Source organism: Cicer arietinum, chromosome 2 (genome assembly GCF_000331145.2).
Source record: "Cicer arietinum cultivar CDC Frontier isolate Library 1 chromosome 2, Cicar.CDCFrontier_v2.0, whole genome shotgun sequence".
NCBI classification, from domain to species: Eukaryota; Viridiplantae; Streptophyta; class Magnoliopsida; order Fabales; family Fabaceae; genus Cicer; species Cicer arietinum.
Window position 1 is genome coordinate 40,643,020 of NC_021161.2, and position 23,694 is coordinate 40,666,713.

Consider the following 23,694-nt stretch of genomic DNA (forward strand, 5'->3'; position numbering starts at 1 on the left):
TTTGACGTTTCTTCATTGATCTTGGATGGTACATTATCTGCCTTGAGTCTTGAGTGTAGCTAGAGAAGGTTGGAGAGGAATTGCAGATCAAAACAAAGAGAAATAGAGCTGCTGTCTCTGTGCAGAAAAACGGAGAATGATTAACGTTCTTGGTTTGTCAGTTTGAACTTTCTTGAGCTTCAATAATCATTCTGGAGTTCCCGTTTTAAACATTCTGGATTTCCTTTGTTATTGTCTTGTCATATGCCCAGATTGATCAAACTTTCTTGACATTTGAATTTTGGAGTATGCAGATCTTCATGATTTTTGTTTGTCTTTGAGTCTTTTGATCTTTGCGATCAAATAACCTTTTTGAGTCTGGATGATTCCTACTTGTTCCTTGCCATGTACTGATTAGATATGAATGATTTCTTGAGCGGACTTTTTATCACAGGGATAGAAAAGATTTGACCAATATGCTGTGATGGATAATTTGTTGAAGCTGAAGATCATTCTTTGTTACGATGCAGAATGATCTTGTTGTTGTCTTTTCTTGATTTGCTTGATTCTGCTCTTAATTAAATCCACTCAAAAGCACAAGTTAAATTAACATAACATTTAGAATCATAATTAACATTCTTAATTAACCTTTGTTTATTTTCATCAAAATTTAAAATATAGAGTTTGTCTCAACACTGAGTGTCGAACTCAATGATTGCGTTTTACTATTGAGTAGTATTTAATTATTAAAACTGATCAAAAAGTTTCTGAATTAATTGAAATAATATTTAAAATTAACAACAGTAATAAAATTGATCCTTTATAATAAGAAAAATGTCAAGGATGAGTTTCACTTCGAATCCAACCTTGGTTTCTAATTTGATAATAGTTAGTAAGTTCCTTTATTGAATTATTACCGAATTCTCTTTATTATTCTTGCCCTAATGTCTTAGTGACAAAACCTTTAACTCCAAAGTAACCTCTAATTCCTTAGTGGATTTAAGATTTGAATTAAGCTTTACGGTACATAAATTCTTTTTCTAAATTGTTGCCTTTGCAACAAATTTAATTGGTTTCATGACCTGCATCTACCCATAAACTACAATATCATGAATTTCTCATATCAAACATTAATAAAGTCTCTCTTTATTATTCTTGCTCTAATGTCTTAGTGAATGAACCTTTAACTCCAAGTAACCTTTAATTCCTTAGTGGGTTTAAGATTAGAATTAAGCTTTATGGTACATAAATTCTTTTTCTAAACTGTTGCATTTGCAACAAATTTAATTGGTTTCATGACCTACATCTATCCCTAAACTACAATATCATGAATTTCTCATATCAAGCATTAATAAAGTCCACTTCCGTTTTAAAATACGAATGGTAGAACATTTTAATATTGATCTAGCAATAAAAAACATTAAACACAAAGATGAGAAAAATAAATCAATAAACTCATTCATATAACTAGAAATCAAATCAGAAAAATAAGGGTTTCATCTTGTTTCATTCATTCTTAACAAGTTACTCATGATAGAGATACAACAGATAGGGATTAAAGAAGAATTACAAGAATGATTCTTGATAAAACTTCTCCAATGGTGTTAAGAACAACCATCTATGAGTTTCTCTACTAGGGCACAAGTCTCTCAACTTCCCAATAGTAAAAAAATGCCTAAAAAGTGAGAAAAACGTGTTTTGCTGCGCTTCGCGCGTTCCATTGGCGCTTTAGGAGCATTGCGGCGTAAAAGAGACAAATTGTACATGTATAAATGCGCCTCAGGCGTAGGCTACATGATTCAAACGCAAAACCTCTTCTATTTGGCGTTTAGTGCGTTTTTCTCCTCTTTTGAGTCTGAATTTGGTTCCGGAATATTTATGAAAGTTGTAGCTATGGATCTTAACTTTCATTTTCACTTGGTTTGACTCCAATTGGACATCTACAAATTCAGATATGGCTGGAATATTCCACACATGATATGTTGATTTCTCACCAAAATTCAGCATTGCACTAAAACAAAGAAACAACGCAAAACTACAAAAAATCTCTACTTAATCAAGGAAATAAGAACATAAACGTTTCATTAAATTCAAGAACTAAAATCAACAAATATATCAAATAACATCATTAAATTAACTAATGATTAAAGATAAATAAGACTAAAAATAATGAAAAATATGCATATGGTGAAGAGTTATCACAACCTCAAACTTAGTCTATTGTTTGTCACCAAGCAACAATTAACTTCATATTTGGTACAATTAAAATCAAACTTAAACTCAATTTATCAAATCAAATCAAACTCAATTCTCAAAGTTCAAGTTACTACAAAACATTCATCATACTCCATGTTTGCTTACAAACAAAAAAAAAACACACACACACAATTTATACACTTTAGCATTCATTCGTCAAGTTCAACTCTCTCTTCACACAATCTCACTAAAATTTATCTCAAGTATTTAGCAAGGATTATGAATTTATCACTCAAATCGTAGAACATGCATCACGCTACCATAAACTTGAAAAAATTCTAGTTAGTATTCACAATTGTAACAAACACATACACTTTTAGAGGACTTTCGGGTTGTAATGAGACTTAGGTAAAAGTATGATATTTTGAGATAATATATTTTACTACTTGGAGTTAGATACACATTTTCAAATTATTCTATCACTTTTTTTTCTTCAAATTTTCATTGTGGAGATTCTCAAACATTGACAAAAGAACCAAAAGATGTTATTATCAAAATACACAAAATTATTTTGATATTATTCTATCAATTGCACTCTTGTTAAGCACAATTATTCTATCAATTGCACAATGATTTTTTTTTATCTCTCTATTTTGAGTACTCTTTTATTTCAACATCACAATTATAAAAAATTATATTCACATTTAACTAACATGGAGAAAAATATATTCTAAAGTTAACATAAATATTTGCACAAATAGTTATAGGTAACAGTTTTTTAACGAATGTTGTAGGGTCATAATAATTTTCCTATGCATAACCACTGACTCCGAATCTTAAATCTAGTTTCAAAGACTATTTTTTCTATTTTTAATGATTTCCTAATGTTTTTTCTATTTAACTAAATTTTGGTGACAACTCAATTGAATTCGAGCTAACCCTCAAAGTTTTAGTATGTGACAAAGAGCTTTGAGTAGACAACATTTTGACGGGTTTGTTTTTATTTATAATACAAATCGCCCAATTTTGGGTGACTCAAAATTCGTATTGGAGGGCTTACACAAACTCTTTAAATGATTTCGATGTTGTTATAATGCTCTAAAAATTAAAAATATATTAATCACATACATTCTATTACCATTCTCTATAAAATAACTCTTATAAATTTTTTTTTCTTCCTATTTCTCTATAATATATTCCCTCAAAAGCTCCCCCTTCCCTTCCCAACTATACTCCGAAACAAAACCTTAGTTGTGTTATATTAGTAATTTGTTGTATGATGTTTTTATAGTTTTTAGTGAAAGAAACTCAAATACATTAAATGTAAAGAAAAAAAAAGACATTCAATATTTAAATATACACTCTAATATATCAAATGTTTTTGCACCTAATATTCGAGCTGTATTTTTGAAACTTATAATTTGTCGCGAGGAAATCTGATCTTTAGAACTAAAAAACTGTGTACATCTTTTAATCATCAATAAAATTTCCCAATTCAATTAATCACTTCTCATATATTGACACAAGTGTTGATGATAGAGTCTCACTACTAAATTGTGTGGTTGAGCTGAACGTGTTTGCAACAAGCTAGTTAAAACTCTATGATGAATTAAAAGTTTGTATACTACATTATGTGGATACTACCGATCATTAATTGATTGGAGATGAGATTTTCGTTGTGTTGGATTGGAACTTGCCTAGTAAGTCATAGATGTGTTGGATTGGAACTTGCCTAGTAAGTCATAGATGTGCAACGTTAGACTTTTCAACATGTGCAACGTTAGACTTTTCAAGCATGTCATTTTCAAGTTAGCATAAGGCTAACATAACACATTTTTTATCATACTTTTTAATTTAATTGGTTATAATTTCTATTAGTTCCAACAAATTAAATGATACCCACACAATTTAGTAAAGTTTATATAAATTTTAATCAATAAAAGAGAGTATATTACTCTTCAAATTGTTAATAATTGCCCTTTTTATAAAACTTTTTATATGTATCAAAATGAAACTTTAAAATTATTATTACTGAGTGTGTTTAATTAACATGCTTCTTCAATTTTATTCATATGATTTTTTTTTTACGGATTTTTTTTAATGATAGTATTATTAAAAAGTATTTTGTGTATAATTTGAATATTTATGAACATTGATAAAACTTTTTATATAAATTAAAATTTATAGAAAAACTTAGTGTAGTATCCGTAAGACTTAGTTAAATTAATAAATATTGATATTGTTAAAATAAATATCATGTATCTCGTATTCAAATCTGCAATGTTACAATTAAATATTAATTTATTTTATCATTTATTCTATAGAAAAACAAGTAAAACTTAGGTTAAAATTATTTTGTCAACCATAACAATTAGGGAGATAAAAAATTTTAGTGTTGAAAATTGTCACAGTTAAATCGATTAAATAAACAAATAATATTAATCGAAAATACATAAAAGTATGTACAGTTTACAAAACAAGTAAGAAATATAAACTCGGACTAAAGTGAACTATAACAAGTGAAAATAATTGATGGAAACTTGTCTCAAGAAAATATCCAAATTTTTGGTCCCTTGCCTCGAAATTTTTGGTCCTTGTGAACTGTGATTGGGAACTGCATTCCAGGATATTTCCCTCGAAATTTCATAATCAAAACGGGATGGCTTTTATCCAAAGTCAAAATGAGTTATCTCTGTATGTGTTTTTATGAGAGTAATTCAATTCAGATAAAACATGACACCAATTCTCATCCAAATTTGGAGATGGCTGATGCATCCAAAGGTGTGGAGATTTGGGGGCTTTGCTTCAGCTGTAGTTGGATTGCTTTGTTATGCTCTCAGTTCTTCCTTCAACTATCTCTTTGGAGAATGGAATCTTTTGAAGATTTTTCTTTACACCGTTTTCAGCTTCATAATCTGTCTGGTGATTCTATTTGCAAGGATATGGAGACACTCAAGAAGTCTTCGTTTCAAAGCTCACGCAGCATATTTGGCATTAACAATCACCTCTGTCTATTCATTTTTCTTTGATAAAGTTATGAATGGAAAACCAGATGCATATAGTATCATTTCATGTGCTGCCTTTTCTATTATGTCACTCAGTTTGTCGCGTCAAACTCAGTGCGGATTTGAAGTGGATCTTCTTTACTTTTTTCTAGGAGTTCTAATTGTACAACTCATGAAGATTAAATTGCAGTTATTCATTGTTGGAGCAGGTTTCAGCTATTCACTTATTATTCTTCGTTCTTCATTTTCTTCATTAGATGCCATTGCCAGAGCAGATAATGAAGATGGAAATTCAGTGACTATTAACATGAATTCCCTACAATTGGACAGTGCTGATATTGCTAGCAATCGCATCGATTCACCACAATTGGTCGGTAGTGATTTCAATAGTATGATGGATCAACTCGAGACTTATGTGAAGGCGCTTGAGCAGGAAAATTCAAATCTCATTGAAATGCTTTTGGAGTCAATTAATCACTTCTCATATATTGACACAAGTGTTGATGATAGAGTCTCACTACTAAATTGTGTGGTTGAGCTGAACGTGTTTGCAACAAGCTAGTTAAAACTCTATGATGAATTAAAAGTTTGTATACTACATTATGTGGATACTACCGATCATTAATTGATTGGAGATGAGATTTTCGTTGTGTTGGATTGGAACTTGCCTAGTAAGTCATAGATGTGCAACGTTAGACTTTTCAACATGTGCAACGTTAGACTTTTCAAGCATGTCATTTTCAAGTTAGCATAAGGCTAACATAACACATTTTTTATCATACTTTTTAATTTAATTGGTTATAATTTCTATTAGTTCCAACAAATTAAATGATACCCACACAATTTAGTAAAGTTTATATAAATTTTAATCAATAAAAGAGAGTATATTACTCTTCAAATTGTTAATAATTGCCCTTTTTATAAAACTTTTTATATGTATCAAAATGAAACTTTAAAATTATTATTACTGAGTGTGTTTAATTAACATGCTTCTTCAATTTTATTCATATGATTTTTTTTTTACGGATTTTTTTTAATGATAGTATTATTAAAAAGTATTTTGTGTATAATTTGAATATTTATGAACATTGATAAAACTTTTTATATAAATTAAAATTTATAGAAAAACTTAGTGTAGTATCCGTAAGACTTAGTTAAATTAATAAATATTGATATTGTTAAAATAAATATCATGTATCTCGTATTCAAATCTGCAATGTTACAATTAAATATTAATTTATTTTATCATTTATTCTATAGAAAAACAAGTAAAACTTAGGTTAAAATTATTTTGTCAACCATAACAATTAGGGAGATAAAAAATTTTAGTGTTGAAAATTGTCACAGTTAAATCGATTAAATAAACAAATAATATTAATCGAAAATACATAAAAGTATGTACAGTTTACAAAACAAGTAAGAAATATAAACTCGGACTAAAGTGAACTATAACAAGTGAAAATAATTGATGGAAACTTGTCTCAAGAAAATATCCAAATTTTTGGTCCCTTGCCTCGAAATTTTTGGTCCTTGTGAACTGTGATTGGGAACTGCATTCCAGGATATTTCCCTCGAAATTTCATAATCAAAACGGGATGGCTTTTATCCAAAGTCAAAATGAGTTATCTCTGTATGTGTTTTTATGAGAGTAATTCAATTCAGATAAAACATGACACCAATTCTCATCCAAATTTGGAGATGGCTGATGCATCCAAAGGTGTGGAGATTTGGGGGCTTTGCTTCAGCTGTAGTTGGATTGCTTTGTTATGCTCTCAGTTCTTCCTTCAACTATCTCTTTGGAGAATGGAATCTTTTGAAGATTTTTCTTTACACCGTTTTCAGCTTCATAATCTGTCTGGTGATTCTATTTGCAAGGATATGGAGACACTCAAGAAGTCTTCGTTTCAAAGCTCACGCAGCATATTTGGCATTAACAATCACCTCTGTCTATTCATTTTTCTTTGATAAAGTTATGAATGGAAAACCAGATGCATATAGTATCATTTCATGTGCTGCCTTTTCTATTATGTCACTCAGTTTGTCGCGTCAAACTCAGTGCGGATTTGAAGTGGATCTTCTTTACTTTTTTCTAGGAGTTCTAATTGTACAACTCATGAAGATTAAATTGCAGTTATTCATTGTTGGAGCAGGTTTCAGCTATTCCCTTATTATTCTCCGTTCTTCATTTTCTTCAATAGATGCCATTGCCAGAGCAGATAATGAGTACTCTGAACTCCAAAATGGAAGTTCAGTGGTTATTAACATGAATTCCCTACAATTGGACAGTACTGATATTGCTAGCAATAGCAATGGCATCAATTCACCCCAATTGGTCGGTAGTGATTTCAATAGTATGATGGATCAACTCCAGACTTGTGTGAAGGCGCTTGAGCAGGAAAATTCAAATCTCATTGAAATGCTTTTGGAGCAAATAGAAAAATATGTTGAAGAAGACTCTCAGTTGGTGGTGGCCGATCCTAACTTCATGATGGATGCACTACACCCAGAAACCATCAAAAGTGTTCAGGAAACAGCCATGTTGATGGTGACAGCTGGATTTGAAAAGGAGTTTTCCGATGTGTACAACAACTGTCGGAGGAAATGCTTGGATGAGTGCCTAATGCATAAATTATTTAGGTTTCAGAAGTTCAGTCTCGATGAAGTTCACAATATGTCGTGGCAGGACCTCAAAGAAGAGATTGAAATATGGATTAAAGCTTCCAATGTCGCTCTCAAGATACTTTTTCATGGCGAGCGACGACTCTGCGATCGCGTCTTCTTCGGATTCTCATCAGCAGCAGATTTCTCTTTCATGGAGGTTTGCAGAGGATCCACCGTTCAGTTGTTAAATTTTGCCGATGGTGTTGCAAATGGAAGGCGTTCGCCAGAGCATTTGTTTAACACCCTTAAGGTGTTTGAAACATTGCGTGACCTAATTCCAGATTTTGAATCCTTATTTTGTGATCAGCATAGTGTGTCTCTAATGAATGAAGCGATCACGATATGGAAGAGATTGGGGGAATCAATCAGAGGCATTTTCGTGGAGTTGGAGAATCTGATTGTTCGAGATTCGGCTGTGACGGTTCCCGGTGGCGGTCTTCACCCGATTACCCAGCACGTGATGAACTACCTCCATGCGGTTTGTCGGTTCTGTCCAACACTAGAGCAAGTGTTTGACGGTTCCTCACTTTCTGGGCAGATGAATAGGATTATGGACCAATTGGAGAGCAATTTGGAAGAGAAGTCCAAATCCTACGAGGACCCTTCTTTAAGCTATATTTTCTGGATGAATAACGACAAATACATAGTTGAGATGACCAAAGATACCAAACTAGGAACCCTTTTGGTCGATTTCTGGATTGGAAAACATGCTTTGAAAAAATCTCAGTATCATGCTAAATATCAAAAGACCATGGGCACTATACCCCCCACTTTAGTGCAAGATTTATTCCAGACGACTGGTCCTTTTGGAGACGTTCAGCCGTTATTGTACAGCTCTCAACAGGTTGACGAGATAGATGGGGAGAATGTGAAAGCAGATGTGCATGAAGCATCACCCTCGGAACAACAACAAATGTATTTTAACTTCTCCCAACCACATGAAAGGTATCTCAACTACCGGCAACCACTTGAAAGGTATCTCAACTTCTTAACTTTATAGCATTATTACTAATTTGAAATTAGATAAATCTAAAATCATCTAAAATTTCTGTATAAGAATCTAAAAGTGGTTTAATGTGGGATGCATCTAGAAGTGAGTATTAATTAGGAAATTTATAAAAATGTGTCTACCATTATCTATTTATACTTATAAATACCCCTAGTACGTGACATTAAACATCAAACAAATTATGAGTTGTCTATTATAAATAATTTTCTCCCTCTAATAAAGTGGTATCTAAAGCTTAGTTGTGAGAGTCTAGAGATGACGACCCGTGATTACACTACTTTTCACTTTCCTCTTCTTAAAAAAGAGAATTATGAAAATGATGTCTTTACATGAAAGCATTGTTTGACTCTCAAAGTGTATGAGAGATTGTTGAAAAAGGCTATGATGAGCCACAAGACGAAGAGGGATTGTCTCAAGTTGAGAGTGAGGTTTTAGCAAGGACAAGGAAGAAGGATCAACAAGCTCTTGCTCTCATTCTTCAATGTTTGAGTGTATGAGAGATTGTTGAACATGGCTATGATGAGCCATAAGACGAAGATGAATTGTCTCAAGTTGATAATGAGGTTTTAGCAAGGACAAGGAAGAATGATCAACAAGCTTTTGCTCTCATTCATCAATGTTTGAGTGATTCTATGTTTGAAAAGGTTGTCGATACTACGAATTCAAAGGAAAATTGGGAGATTTTGGAGAAATCACTCGAAGGCATTGTCAAAGTGAAAAAGATAAGACTTTAATCTCTTACGGGAGATTTTGAAGCTTTGAAGATTAAGGATTCCAAATCCATTTCAAATTATTGCTCAAGGGTGAACATAATTATTAACCAAATGAAGAGATATGGAGATAAGATAGAAGATGTTCGTGTAGAGGAGAAGATTCTTCGTTCCTTGACTCTTAAGTTCGATTATATGGTGTGTGTTATTGAGGAATCAAAATATATTTACTCAATGTTCATTCCAGAATTAGATGGTTCTTTGTAAGCTCGGGAAGAAAGAATGAAGAAAAGGCAAGAAGAGTCATTAGAGCAAGTTCTCAAGATCAAAACTTCTTTGAAGGATGCTAGAAGATTCAATAGTCAAAACGAATGTGGACAAGGAAGAGGACGAAGACATGGACGTGGCCAAGGAGGAAGAGGAATATGCTTCAATGGTGAATCAAATTGCGAAGAAAGAAGTCACTCATCACCAAGAATTTGTAGAAGAGGAAGAAATTATGGCTGTTATAAAAGTAAAAGAAGATATGACAAATCTAAAGTTGAATGTTATAACTGTTATGAATTTGACCATTTTTCTTTGGAATGTTGTAATGATCCTAATCAAGAGGAAGAAGAGACTAATCTTATTGACGAAGATGAAAAGTCAACTTTGTTGCTAACACTCAACAAAGAAGAGAGAGATGCTAATAATACATGGTACTTGGACAATGGTGCAAGTAACCATATGTGTGGACGCAAATAGGAATTTGTTGAGTTTAATGAAAAAATGAATGGAAATTTTTCCTTTGGAGACTCATCAAAAGTGCAAATTAAAGGGAAATGTACGATTCTAATATCTTCGAAAGATGGGAGTCATAAGTTGATTAGTGATGTTTACTATGTACCTAAATTAAAGAGTAATATTTTGAGTTTGGTCCAACTTCTTGAAAAGAGATATGAAATTATCATGAAAAATAAATGTTTTTGGCTTAGAGGTCAAATTAGCAGTTTAATCTTTAATGTTCTTATGTCGAAAAATAGAATGTTTGTCTTGAACTTAAGAACTATATTGAAGCAAAATGTTTAAAGATGAATCATGGCGTTGACATATGAGGTATGACCACTTGAACTTTGGTGCACTTAAAATTATGGGAGAAAAGAATATGGTGAAAGGGATGCCCTCATTCAATCATCCAAATCAATTGTGTGCAAATTGTCTTCTTGGCAAGAAAGCTAGAAAAGTTTCCCAAAAGAAGCTACATCAAGAGCAACTACACCATTGCAATTTGTGCATATCGACTTGTGTGGGCCAATCAATCCATTTTCATTTGATAAAAGTAATATTTAATTTTCTTCATTGATGATTTTAGTAGAAAAACTTGATTTATTTCTTAAAGCAGAAATCAGAAGCTTTTGTTGTTTTCAAGAATTTCAAAGCTCTTGTAGAGAAGGACAACAGTTATGAAATCAAAGCTTTGAGATCTGATCGAGGAAGTAAATTTACTTCGAAGGAGTTCAATGAACTCGGTGATCTCATGGAATTCGCAGTCCGTTAACAGTTCTAAGATCTCTGCTACAAAATTGGGTAACCGAGAGAAAGAATATAACTATTTTGAACATGGAAAGATGCATGCTAAGGTCGAAAAGGATACCAAAGGAGTTTTGCGTTGAAGCAGTTTCTTGTGCGGTCTATTTGACAAATCGCTCTCCAACTTCAAATGTCAAAGACCAAACCCCTTTAGAAGGGTGGAATGGAAAGACACCTAGCGTTAATTTCTTGTGTGTCTTTAGGAGCATAACATATGCACATGTGCCACAACAAGAAATATCCAAACTTGATGATCGAAGCATCAAACACGTCTTTGTTGTGGCTATGATTCGTATTCTAAAGGTTATGCACCCCATGCGTGGGATATGCACTTCAAGCGCACATCATCTGATGTCTGATGAATACTGCATTTTTCTCCTATTTTGATTTCGAATTTGGTTTCGGTATCTTCATAGAAGGTGTAGCTATGGATATTAGCTTTCATTTGCACTTGGTTTGACTCCAATTGGACATCTACAACTCCAGATATGATTGCAATACTTCAAATAGATCATGTTGATTTCTCACCAAAATTCAACATTGCACTAAAACAAAGAATTAACACAAAACTACAAAAAATCTCTACTTAATCAAGGAAATAAGAACATAAGCATTTTATTAAATCCAAGAACTAAAACCAACAAAATATATCAAATAACTCCTTAAATTAACTAATGATTAAAGATAAATAAAACTAAATACAATAAAAAATATGCAAATGATGAAGAGTTATCATAAGTCGTGATGTTGAATCTGATGAAGATGTTACATGGAATTAGGAGGGTCAAGAAGAAACAAACTATAATTTCTTTCCATATTTTGAAGAAGATCAAGAGACCACAATGCCAATTCAAGATGCAACTCCACCTTCTTCACCTTATCCTTCACCCATTTCTCTAGATGAAAGTTCAAGCGAACGACCAAGTAAGATGAAACATATAAAAAACATTTATGAAAGGTCAATTGAAGTTACTATTGAATTTGAAGAGTTGTATTGTCTCTTGGCAGATAGTGAACCATTAAATTATGGCGAAGCAGTGAAAGATAAGAGGTGGAGGCAAGCTATGGATAAAAAGATCAAATCAAGTGTGAAGAACAACACTTGGAATTAGCAAGTCTTCCAAAAGGCCATAAAGCAATTGGAATCAAATGGGTGTACAAGGCTAAAAAGAATGCTAATGGATAGGTTGAAAAATACAAAGCAAGAATTGTTGCCAAATGCTACAAACAAAAACAGGGAGTTGACTATGAAGATTTTTTTGCACCAGTTGCTTGCACATACACTACTCGTTTTCTAATCTCTGTAGTGGCTCAAAATAAGTGGAAACTTTATCAACTTGTAGTAAAATCGGGATTTCTAAATGGCTATCCTGAAGAAGAGATCTATGTTGAGAAGTCAATGGGGTACACAATTAAATTATATGAAGATAAATTTTTGAGATTGAGGAGAGCGTTATATGGATTGAAGCAAGCACCAAGAGCATGGAATAGTCACATCGACAAATACTTCAAAGACAATGTGTTTGCTCGTTGTCTTAATGAATATGTTTTTTATGTCAAAGTATGTGATAATGGATATATTTTGATTGCTTGTCTCTATGTGGATGATCTTATATTCACTAGGAATAATCCATGTTTATTTGAAGAGTTCAAAAAGACCATGGCGTTTGAGTTCAAGATGATTGATGTTGGGCTCATGTCATACTACTTAGGGCTATAAGTAAAACAATTGGAAGAACATATATTTATTTCTCAACAAAACTATGCAAATGAAGTTTTGAAGAAATTTAAAATATTTGATTGTAATCCGTTGAACACACCAATGGAGAGCGGATTAGAGTTGTCAAAGTTTGAAGATGGACAAAATGAGGACCCTTCTTTTTTCAAAAGCCTTGTTGGAAGCCTAAGATACTTAACATGTACAATGTCTGATGTTTTGTATGCAGTACCATTTCATTATAGAATGCATTGCCAAGAAAGAAGTTGAACTTAAATATGTGAAGACTCAAGATCAAAATGAAGTTATTTTTACAAATCCCTTAAAATTTGAAGACTTTCAAATGCTAAGAGCAAGACTTGGAATAAAGAAGAAAATTTCAAATTAAGGGGGAGCATTGTTGTTACTAATTTGAAATTAGATAAGTCTAGAACCATGTAAAATTTCTATGTAAGAATCTATGAGTGTTTTAATGTTAGACGTATCTTGAAGTGGGTATTAATTAGAAAGCTCTTAGAATTGTGTTTAGAGTTATCTATTTGTACCTATAAATATCACCTTGTACTTGACATTGAACTTTAAGTAAATTGTGAGTTTTCTATTAGAACTATTTTCCTCTCTCTAACAAAAGTAGTTAATAATTTGTTATTCCAAAACTTTTGGGGGTTTGTCCACAATCTGAATCGATCATGAGACCTCAGATTTTTGGAGTTACATAAGTCTCGATGAACCTTGTCGACTATGTGTCGAGACCACGACTCGTGCATAAGAACAATTTGTAACTACCCCTCCTCTCTTCTTCTAACGTTATCAATTATTATGTTGGTTTTATCGCACTTACCACTTAGTAACCTCCATTATCACTTAGGGTGTGATTGATAAAAAATAGTTTGTAAAGAGAGAAACAAGAGAGAGATAAAGAAAGGAAAAAGAGACAACTTCTTCTATTTGATTGAACATGGAAAGAGATTATATAACTTAAAAATTTTGTTTTATTGAAACTTACGAGGTGAGGATACATGATTATTTTGAAATAAAATTTATAAAATATTTAATTTTTTTATATATAAATAAAATAATATAAATCAATTAAATTAAATGATTAATAATTAACTTACTGTTATGAATTTTAAGGAAATTTAATGTTCCTGACTTACAAATTAAAATTTCAGGAAAAAAAAACTTATTTAATAACTTAATTTAATAGAAATTATATAAAAATTATATAAAAATTAAATTAAATTAAATTTGATGGTAATTTTTTAATTAAAGAATATTTTAATACTTTTAAAATTAAACATTATTTATCTATCTTCTATTCTTTTTCTTTATCTCTTATTCTAAATACTACATCAAATTAATTCTATTTTTCTCTTCTTACACTATTTCTCACTTCTTTTATCTTTTCACGTCTCCTTACAACCAAACACATTATTAAGTTTGAGTTACTCAAACATTTTTTAACCATTCATCATTAGTACACATAAATAAGATGACATGATTCAATCACAATCAAAAACTAAAATGGGCCATCATTTAGATAACCCATAATAGCAACAATAACATTTTTTCTAATTTAAACTATTACATCGGGCATGCCTACAAGATCTTCTCATGGTTTCAGTAATTAAGCGTATGACATTCTCAAAGCATGTTCAAAACCACATCTCTGACTTATAGTTTTTATTTTATTTCAAAATATTGTCAATCTGCATTTTGAAATCGTTACTTATGCTAGTGATCTAATAACTTTAAGAATATATTTAAAAACTATGACATATATAATATTGATAATAGAGAGAGTTAATACATTAATGTTATAAATATTTATATAATATAGTCAATTAAATAAATAATAAATTAGTGTAAAATAATTAATTAATTAGTATAATTAATTAATAAATTTTGGTTTTGGATATAAGTCGAAATGTCAATTAAAACTAAAAAAAAGAATTTTGTAGAATGCTATTTAAAACTAAAAAAATGAATTTGTAGAATGTCAATTAAAGCAAACTAAGAGTAAATTTGGAGAATGTCAATTTAGGCTAAAAGAAAGAATGAGTTTTGTAAAATATAGGCTAATTATAAAGAAAGAAAAAATATATCACTAAATTTTTTGTGTTCTTGAAAAACTTGAGAATTTTTTATCATAGAATACAATCAACGGTCTCACATTGTTTAATTTCATGTCTTTGATATTTATTTCTACTAGATTTTTGTGTAGGTTGAATATTTAGGTTAGGAGATTAATGATTGTGCTTTCTATAGTGACATATTATATCACTTCAATTGCTTTTGTGATTGTAAAATTAGGATGTATGCACCTATATTAATTTATTGGAGTCTTGATCACTTAATTTTGTCATTGATATTTGTATTTTAAGAGAATGAACGTCAAGTTAGATATGAATCACTAGAGCATCGGTGAAAATACTCCAATGAAAAGAATTTAAAAAAAATATTAAAATAGAAAGAATATAGTAGAATAATTACTTAACATATAGTAGAATATAGCAGAAAATATTGGACACCGGCCTAATGACTGTGTGTTTGCAATTAATTACTGGCAGGCAAAAGGATTCATGGACGAGAACAATAGTGGTGGTATCTCCCGCACCACAATTTTGGAACCCAGATAAAATGCCACCAGATGACGGGTTTACCTGGAAAAAATACGGCAAGAAAGAAACATTTGGGTTTAAATACCCTAGGTACGTATGGTCAATTAATAAATTAATCTAGCAATGGCAAAATATTCAACCCGTTTCGTTTTGTTCCTATCTATTTTTAACCAATCTAAAAATAGGAGAAGTGGGGCGAGTCAATCAGAGACATGAGATTGAAAATTTCACTCCGCCATTCTTCATGGTTGGTCGACAAATTGATCAATCAATAATCTTTTTAAAAAAATATTAATTGAAATATTCATAAAAATAATTTTAAAATTATAAAGTTAAATAAATATAAAGACAATTTAAAGAAATCACAATGTGTAACTATTGAATCCATTAAAAATATAAAAATTATCATTCAAATATTCATATTTTATCATCTAAAAACCTATAATAAATCAACAAGACACGTAAAATAAAAAGTTCATGAATTCACCATTGACAAATTATTATAAACATGAGGCTTAAAACATGAAACTAAAGCAATTAATGGAAATTGATTTTTCTCTTTACTTTAAGGAAGTTCGAATTGTAATGAAAAACTACAGTCATATATATAACTTTGAGTTCCCTCTTCCTTTACAATTTAAAGCAATGTGAGACTATTTCAATCTCCTCTATTGCAACCAAAACTCAACAATAAATTGTTTGAATTCAAGTGTGAGTGGTTAGTCCCACATCAACTAAGAATGAAAGAAATGTTGTATATATAAGAGAGGTGGCCATATATCCATTGTCTTAAGGTTTTTGGGTAAAAAAAATCATTTTAGTTTTGGAAATTTTGGTTTTAAGGCGAAGTGTTGAAAGATAATGATGAATGGAAGAAGATAAATATTTTAAAATTCTTCTAAGATTTTAATTCTGTAAACAAAATTCATTTTAAATATTTTCATTTTCACTAAAAGAGTATTTAAAATTGTCACATCATATGTGTAATTGCTGTGTGGTTTTTATTATCGAATGTGTTAAAAAAGGTAAATATGTAGAGTTAGATGACTTTATAAATCTACATGCCCCAAAAAAATCTTAAATAATCAAACTGTACTTTCATAAAAACATAAAGAATGATGGAATGTATTTTGTAGATTATAGATATGCTTTGAATAATTAATTAGTTAATAAATCATTCATATTTCGTACATGTTTCTTGAGTGAATAGCTAAATTGATCGTTCAAATTGTAAACAACGGTCGAATTAATCTCTGAATTTTATAAATTAATAAATATATCATTGAAATTGTAAAATAATAATCAAGATAGGTAAATATGTAGAGTTAGATAACTTTATAAATCTACATGTCACAAAAAAACTTAAAGAATCAAACTGTACTTTCATAAAAACATAAAGAATGATGGAATGTATTTTGTAGATTATAGATATGCTTTGAATAATTAATTATTTAATAAATCATTCATATTTCCTACACGTTTCTTGAGTGAATAGCTAAATTGATCGTTCAAATTGTAAGCAACGGTCAAATTAATCTCTGAATTTTATAAATGAATAAATATATCATTGAAATTGTAAAATAGTAATCAAGATAGTCTATAAATAAACTAAGTTTAATTTGATTGCACTGACAATATTAAATATTTTACACTGTGAGGACATCATAATCACTCATGTCAATTATTTTATAGGTGATTATCATACAAGTCAAATATTTTTGAACATGAGATGATTGTTATTTATTGTTAGTGTAAAAACTCTTTATACTAACTGTGCATAAAAATTAAATCCTTAAACTTTTATAATTAGAAATTATAATATGACATGTTAATTGAGTATTTGATCCCTTCCATATTGAGCTCAAATCAATCTTATCACAACGCAAAGTAATTTTTCTATAAAATTTAAATCTTTCATGGACTAATTTATCCATAATTAGTCAATGTACAATTAAAATTACTCACAAATTTATTTATGAGATAACAAAGTTTTATTAGCAAATTTTTGTTTGAGAAAATGACATTAATGTGGGATCAACTGGATAAACCACATATTCAATTACAATATCACATCAAATATATAACGGTAAAAGTTTACACACAAAGTATTTTGATTTATATTTTATATGTATTTACCAATTTAAAAATTTCACAGACTAATTTGCTCGGTGTTTATAATTTCAAGGTCCAATTTGTATATCAACTTCATACAGTGGCAGAACTTGAACAAATAATTTAGGGTGCCAAATTTTTAAAATTTTAATTGATAATTAAAATATAATATTTTATTGTATATTAGAACTTTAATGAGGTTGTAAAGTTGCGATGTAAACATATAATTTTTTTTTTTTTTGCAAACACAACTGCAAGAAGATGGCATAGTTGACTAAAAAGTTGCACATGCTTAGGAGATGCAAATTTATGGGTATAACATATTTCTTTGGTTCGTATGTTTGGTAAAAAAAATATAAACAAAAAAGATAGTTAGTTTAATTGAGTTTTTATAATTTTTATCACAAAATTAAACTCAAACTGATGAATAGCATGTTGATTTGATTCAGTTCAATCAGATTGATATTAATAAAAATTAACTTATTCAAAAATATTTTTTTTTTAATCACTAGCTTTTTTATACTATTAAAACAATTACGTAAACTACTTATAAACTACAATGAGGAAAATAATATGTAAATGATTAAAAAATATAACACATATTTAAGATAATACTACTGATGTAAAATCATACTAAAATCAATAGAGATTGAGTTTATTTGATTCGATTTAGATTAAATTCAAAACAGAAAAGACAATCAATTTAATTAATTTCAATTTTATTTTAATTTATCAGATCATTGATTTGATTTTTATATCTTCAAGCGAAATTCAAAACATATACAATTAAAATTAAAATTGAAAAATATAGAGTATTTTTTTAATTAATATTTTTTACAATTACTTTTTATGAATTTATTTTTATTTAAAAAAAAAATTGTTTGAGACATTGAGGTCCACCCTATGTTCCCACAAAAATCCGCAGATGACTCCATGTTTGTTTCAGGAGTTACTACAAGTGCAATGACATGAAGTTATATGCGTGTCGAGCCAAGAAGCAAGTACAACGACATGGTGTCCATCCAAATATATTTGAAGTACAATACGTAGGTGGACATTCTTGCGGCACGTCCTTAACGATACCATCGTTAATTTTACCACCACAACTAGTGAATATCTCAAGGGATACGACTCAATCATCAACTTCACCATCTGACAATGCTGGACTCTCTATTTCAAAACCAGACATTGATTTTTGGAAAACAAGTAGCTCCAATAAATGGCCACAAGGTAAAGTTGAATATCGTATTAATTAATGTTTAGATAATTAAAGATTGTTAGTATTAATAATTAGTCGGTCAGAGATTAATTATTTAATTGGTTAGTTATAATTGCATTTAGTTGAAGAAATTAGTTATAAGGTTAGTGTTTACTAATCATTATCAATAAGAGTATTATCTCGTGTTTTCTTCATCTTTTATCATTTCCAATTATCAACTATGCATTCACATTCAATTTTTTGGATTGAAATCACAACAAATTGGTATCAAGAGCTCGATTCAAGAAGAAGGTGGTTTTTCTTTCCTCAACAATGGGTGGAGCAAAATTTGATATTGAGAAGTTTACTTGTGATAACGATTTTGGGCTATGGAGAATCAAGATGAAAGCCTTGATGGTTTATCAAGTACTGCAAGATGCATTGTTTGGCATTTCAAAAATGTCAGCAACATTGTCTAAAAAGGAGAAGAAAGATACGGAGATCAAGGCACACAACATCGTCATTCTTTCCCGGGGTGATGATGCTATTAGAGAAGTGGCAGCTCAAGACACTACTGCAAGTGTTTGGTTGAAGCTTGAGAGTCTCTACATGACTAAGTCTCTTACAAACAAACTTTATTTGAAGAAGAGTCTGCACCAAATGAAGATGGAGGAAGGTATGTCCGTTAAATAACATGTTTCTTTATTCACCAAGAGTGTTCTTGATTTAAAAAGCATTGATGTTGAAATAAACGAAGAAGATCAATCAATCATGTTACTATGCTCACTGCCACCCTCATTTGAAAATCTTGTGGACACAATGTTGTTTAGGAGAGAAACTCTCACTTTGGAGGAAGTTAAAGTGACTCTAAATGCAAGAGAAATGAAGAAGAAAGTTATTGATATAAAAGGGGAAACTAGTGATTCTGAGGGGTTGTTTGCTCGAGGAAACAAGAACACAAGAATTCAAAATTCAAGACCAAGAAAATTTGTGTTCATTGTAATAAAAAAGAGAATTTTCATAGAGATTGCCCTGAAAGAAAGAAGCAATATCATGGAAATTACAAAGATGAGAATGGTGTTGTTGTAGTTGCTGATGGGTAGGAAAGCAGTGATGTATTATCAATAACTGAAGAACCATGCTGGAATGAATGGATTATGGATTCTAGGTGCACTTTCTGATGTAGCTAAATATCACTAGAAGGGGGTTGAATAGGGATTTTGTTGTTTAATAATATTTTTCACGTGTTTTTAAAAGCTATCCAATGTGAGAGGACGCGAACTCGAGGATGGTTATTTAAACCTTTAAATTTGTGTCGAGTAAAAGAAAGAAAAAATGTAAAGAATGACACATACAACTTTTATACTGGTTCACCCAATGAAGGCTACGTCCAGTCCTCATACACTTGTGAGATTTCACTAATGATCAAACTGATCAACCTCTAACAGAGGTTACTTACACTTTGTGTATTTTTTAGCCTCACCAAACGTACAATCTTGTTTCTTACAAGTTCCAAACTATTTCCAAGTGTAACTCACGTGGAAATTACAAAGTGATATGAATACGATTGTTTCTCTTTTCTTAAATACTTTCTAAAAAGATATTTCAAATATTTAGTGTAGGATTATAGAAAGTATGAAGAGAGGATGGATATTACTCTTGATAGCTTTAAGATACTTGATCTTTTTATGCAATGTTGTTGTGTGTTTGATGATGAATAACTTGCTGCCTTTTATAGAGGTCTTATGATGATCTTTCCATGTGGCAAGCTTTTTACGACCGTTGAAGACTTGATAAAAAAAGTCCAAGGTCTTGCATCATATTTACAGAACTGCCATCCAACTGTCCTCAGACAGACTCAGTCCATCATCGAGCAGGAGGATCAACTCCTTGGAACTTGATCTTGAGTTGTCCTTTTCTTTTCTCATTCTTCAAGATATGTAAGGCTATATCTTTGACTTTGTGGGCTACAACCTTTTCTGCAGCTTGAATGGCTAATTCATTTTCACCTTTTGAGAGTGATGTTGACAAGAGAGAAAGTCAACCTCAATCACGTGGGTCTTTCTTCAAGACATGTGAAGACTTCTATTTTTGGCTTGTTTTTTGTTGCCTTTCTGTAGATTGACTCCACATAGCTTTTTCAATCATACAAGAATGATATATAGGTCTGCTTATAGCCTTTGTACATGATAGGATTGGTTGCCTTCAACATTTGGGAATGATGTTGATTTTATAGAACCGTCCTCCAACCTAGTATTGCCATCCTCTTACATAGTACTGGCTATCCTCGTACCTATTTTTTTTCCTTATGACTTCTTTATTTCAAATGCTTTATTTATTCATTCTTTAATATTGTTTTTCCTTTCTTTAATGAATAAAAAACAATTTGGGCGAGGATGAGTATTATGCAGATTTGAAGCTTCATCCTCTTACGAGGACATCTTCTTGAGTTCCAATCCTTCAGATTTGAATCAAATTTTTCTCCTTTTTGTCTTAATGATTAATAACCTGTTTTCTTATATGAATTCACTCAAAAGCACAGATTAGTCATTAAGCACAATCATAATCTTTTAAACAATTTTGTTATCATTAAAACTATTAGAGAGATTTTGTCTCAACACTTTCCACATGACACCCAATCTAGAATGGTTTGATATTTACAACAAAACTGATGCTGGGAAAGTTCTGATGGGAAACAACATGGCTTGTAAGATGTCTTGAATTGGAACTGTGAAGATCAAAATTGGTGATGGATCAACTAAAATTCTTTCTAATCTGAGGCATGTACCTAAACTTAAGAGAAATCTGATTTCCCTAGGTATGACGGACCAGGATGGTTTCACAATAAAAGGTGAAGGAGGAATACTCAAGGTTTACAAAGGAACTTCCAAAATTCTACAAGGAATCAGAAGCAATGGACTATACAAATTGCAAGGTAAAACTACCACTAATTCTGCCAGCTTAATTTCTATCTCAAATGATATTTCTACGAAGATGTGGCATTGTAGACTAGCTTATGTTAGTGAAAGGGGTCTGGAGGAATTATATAAGCAAGGTTTGATTGGAAGTGGAAATTTTGAGAAGTTAGAATTTTGTGAGTCCTATCTTTATGGAAAATTGAAAAGGGGAAAATTCAATACTAGTACACACACTACAAAGGCCATATTAGACTATGTTTATTCAGATATATGGGGACTTGCTAGAGTCCCTTCACATGGAGAGGCTAGATTCTTTATAACCTTTATTGATGATTGGTCAAGAAAGGTGTGGGTTTACTTACTAAAGCACAAGAATCAAGCTTTCAAAAGCTTCATACAATGGAAATCACTTATGGAGAAACAAATAGGGAAGCAAATCAAGGTCCTAAGAACAAATAATAGCCTGGAATTTCTAAGTAATGAGTTCACAAAATTTTGCAAAGATAAGGGGATAGCAAAACATAGGACAATGAGGCTAACACCCCAACAGAATGGTCTAGCTGAAAAAATGAATAAGACCATTTTGGAGAGAGTTAGGTGCATGTTGACCAATGCTAAACTTGACAATAGATTCTTGGGGAGGCAATACATGATGCTTGTTACTTGATCAACAGGTCACCATCTACCGTTATAAGTTTCAAAACGCCTGAAGAAATATGGAATGGCAGAGCCCCAACTTATGAGAATATGAGGATCTTTGGTTGCATTGCCTATATACACATGAATGAAGGAAAGCTTGAGCCCAAGTCTAAGAAAATGATATTCCTAGGCTATCCTGAAGGAGTACAAAGTTACAAGATTTGGATCACTGAATCAAATGGAGGAAGAGCTTTAATCAGCAGAGCTGTTGTTTTCAAGGAAGATGATCTGCTGGAAGCTGGAAAATCAAGCTCAACTCAAATACAGGAAAATGATCAAGCAAGCCAAGAAGCACGAATTGAGGTGGAGCTATCAAATCCTGATAAATTTACCCTGGAAAGAACTGTAAGTTTGGCACAACCTGAAACTAACAATGTTATAGGTGGAGAATCAGAATCAACATATTGTCTTGTGAGACATAGGGAAAGGAGAGAAGTAAGAGCTCCAACAAGGTATGGGTATGCAGATCTAGCTACATATTCCTTAAATGTGGAAACAAATGACCACTGGATTGATCCAATCAGCTATAAGGATGATGTTACTGGAGAAGACAATAAGCGTTGGAAAACTGCTATGATGGATGAGTTGGACTCACTCATGAAAAATGACACTTGCAAACTTGTGATAAAACCTAAAGATTAGAAAGTCATAGGCTGCAAGTGGGTTTTTAAGAGAAAACCTGAGATTCCAGGAGTTGAGAAGATGAGATTCAAAGCCATACTAGTAGCAAATGGGTATTTACAAAGAGAAGGAATTGATTTTAAGGAAATATTATCTCCAGTTATGAAGCATACAAGTATACGGGTCATACTTGCCTTAGTTGCTGCCTACAACTTGGAACTGGAACAAATGGATGTCAAAACTGCTTTCTTACATGACATCTAGAAGAAAACATCTACATGAGTAAGCCTGAGGTCATATTGTACCGGGAAAGGAACACATGGTATGTTTGCTTAAAAAATCACTGTATGGACTTAAGTAGTCCCTTAGACAATGGTACAAAAGATTTGACTCTTTTGTGATTTCAAAAGGATTCAATAGAAGCTCTTTTGACTGTTGTGTCTATTTCAAAAAAGAAGGTACAATCAACTTCATATACCTATTACTTTAAGTAGATGATATGTTAATAGCTAGTGTTGATATGAATGCTATCAGCAGTTTGAAGAAATCACTTAATTCTGAATTTGAAATGAAAGACTTATAAGCAGTTAAGAGAATCCTTGGAAGGTAAATTGATAGGGACAAATCCATGGAATTTCTAAATGTAGAGCAGTCCAATTATATTGAAAAATTACTTAAA

General features: G+C 31.2%; 2 protein-coding genes across 4 annotated transcripts in view; both read left to right on the top strand.

Moving 5' to 3' along the window:
* The first annotated feature begins 4,654 nt into the window (after window positions 1-4,654).
* On the top strand, window positions 4,655-5,742 carry LOC101510207 (uncharacterized). Its single transcript, XM_004490635.4, has one exon. It carries the CDS (start codon window positions 4,909-4,911, stop codon window positions 5,740-5,742), a length of 834 nt encoding a protein of 277 aa, XP_004490692.1. The 5' UTR covers window positions 4,655-4,908.
* An 856-nt stretch (window positions 5,743-6,598) lies between these two features.
* LOC101500706 (uncharacterized) overlaps window positions 6,599-23,694 on the top strand; it is a 30,344-nt gene continuing 13,248 nt past the window's right edge. The window contains exons 1-4 of one of the 3 annotated variants that reach the window (XM_073365094.1): window positions 6,600-8,816; window positions 15,417-15,557; window positions 18,526-18,809; window positions 19,071-19,321. In XM_073365094.1, coding sequence (XP_073221195.1) covers window positions 6,850-8,816; window positions 15,417-15,557; window positions 18,526-18,809; window positions 19,071-19,183 — 2,505 coding nt within the window. In that variant the 5' untranslated portion in view covers window positions 6,600-6,849 and the 3' untranslated portion in view covers window positions 19,184-19,321. Of the gene's footprint in view, window positions 8,817-15,416; window positions 15,558-18,525; window positions 18,810-19,070; window positions 19,322-23,694 lie in introns of those variants that run through there. The other 2 variants (XM_004490611.4, XM_073365093.1) reach the window with 2 other exon arrangements.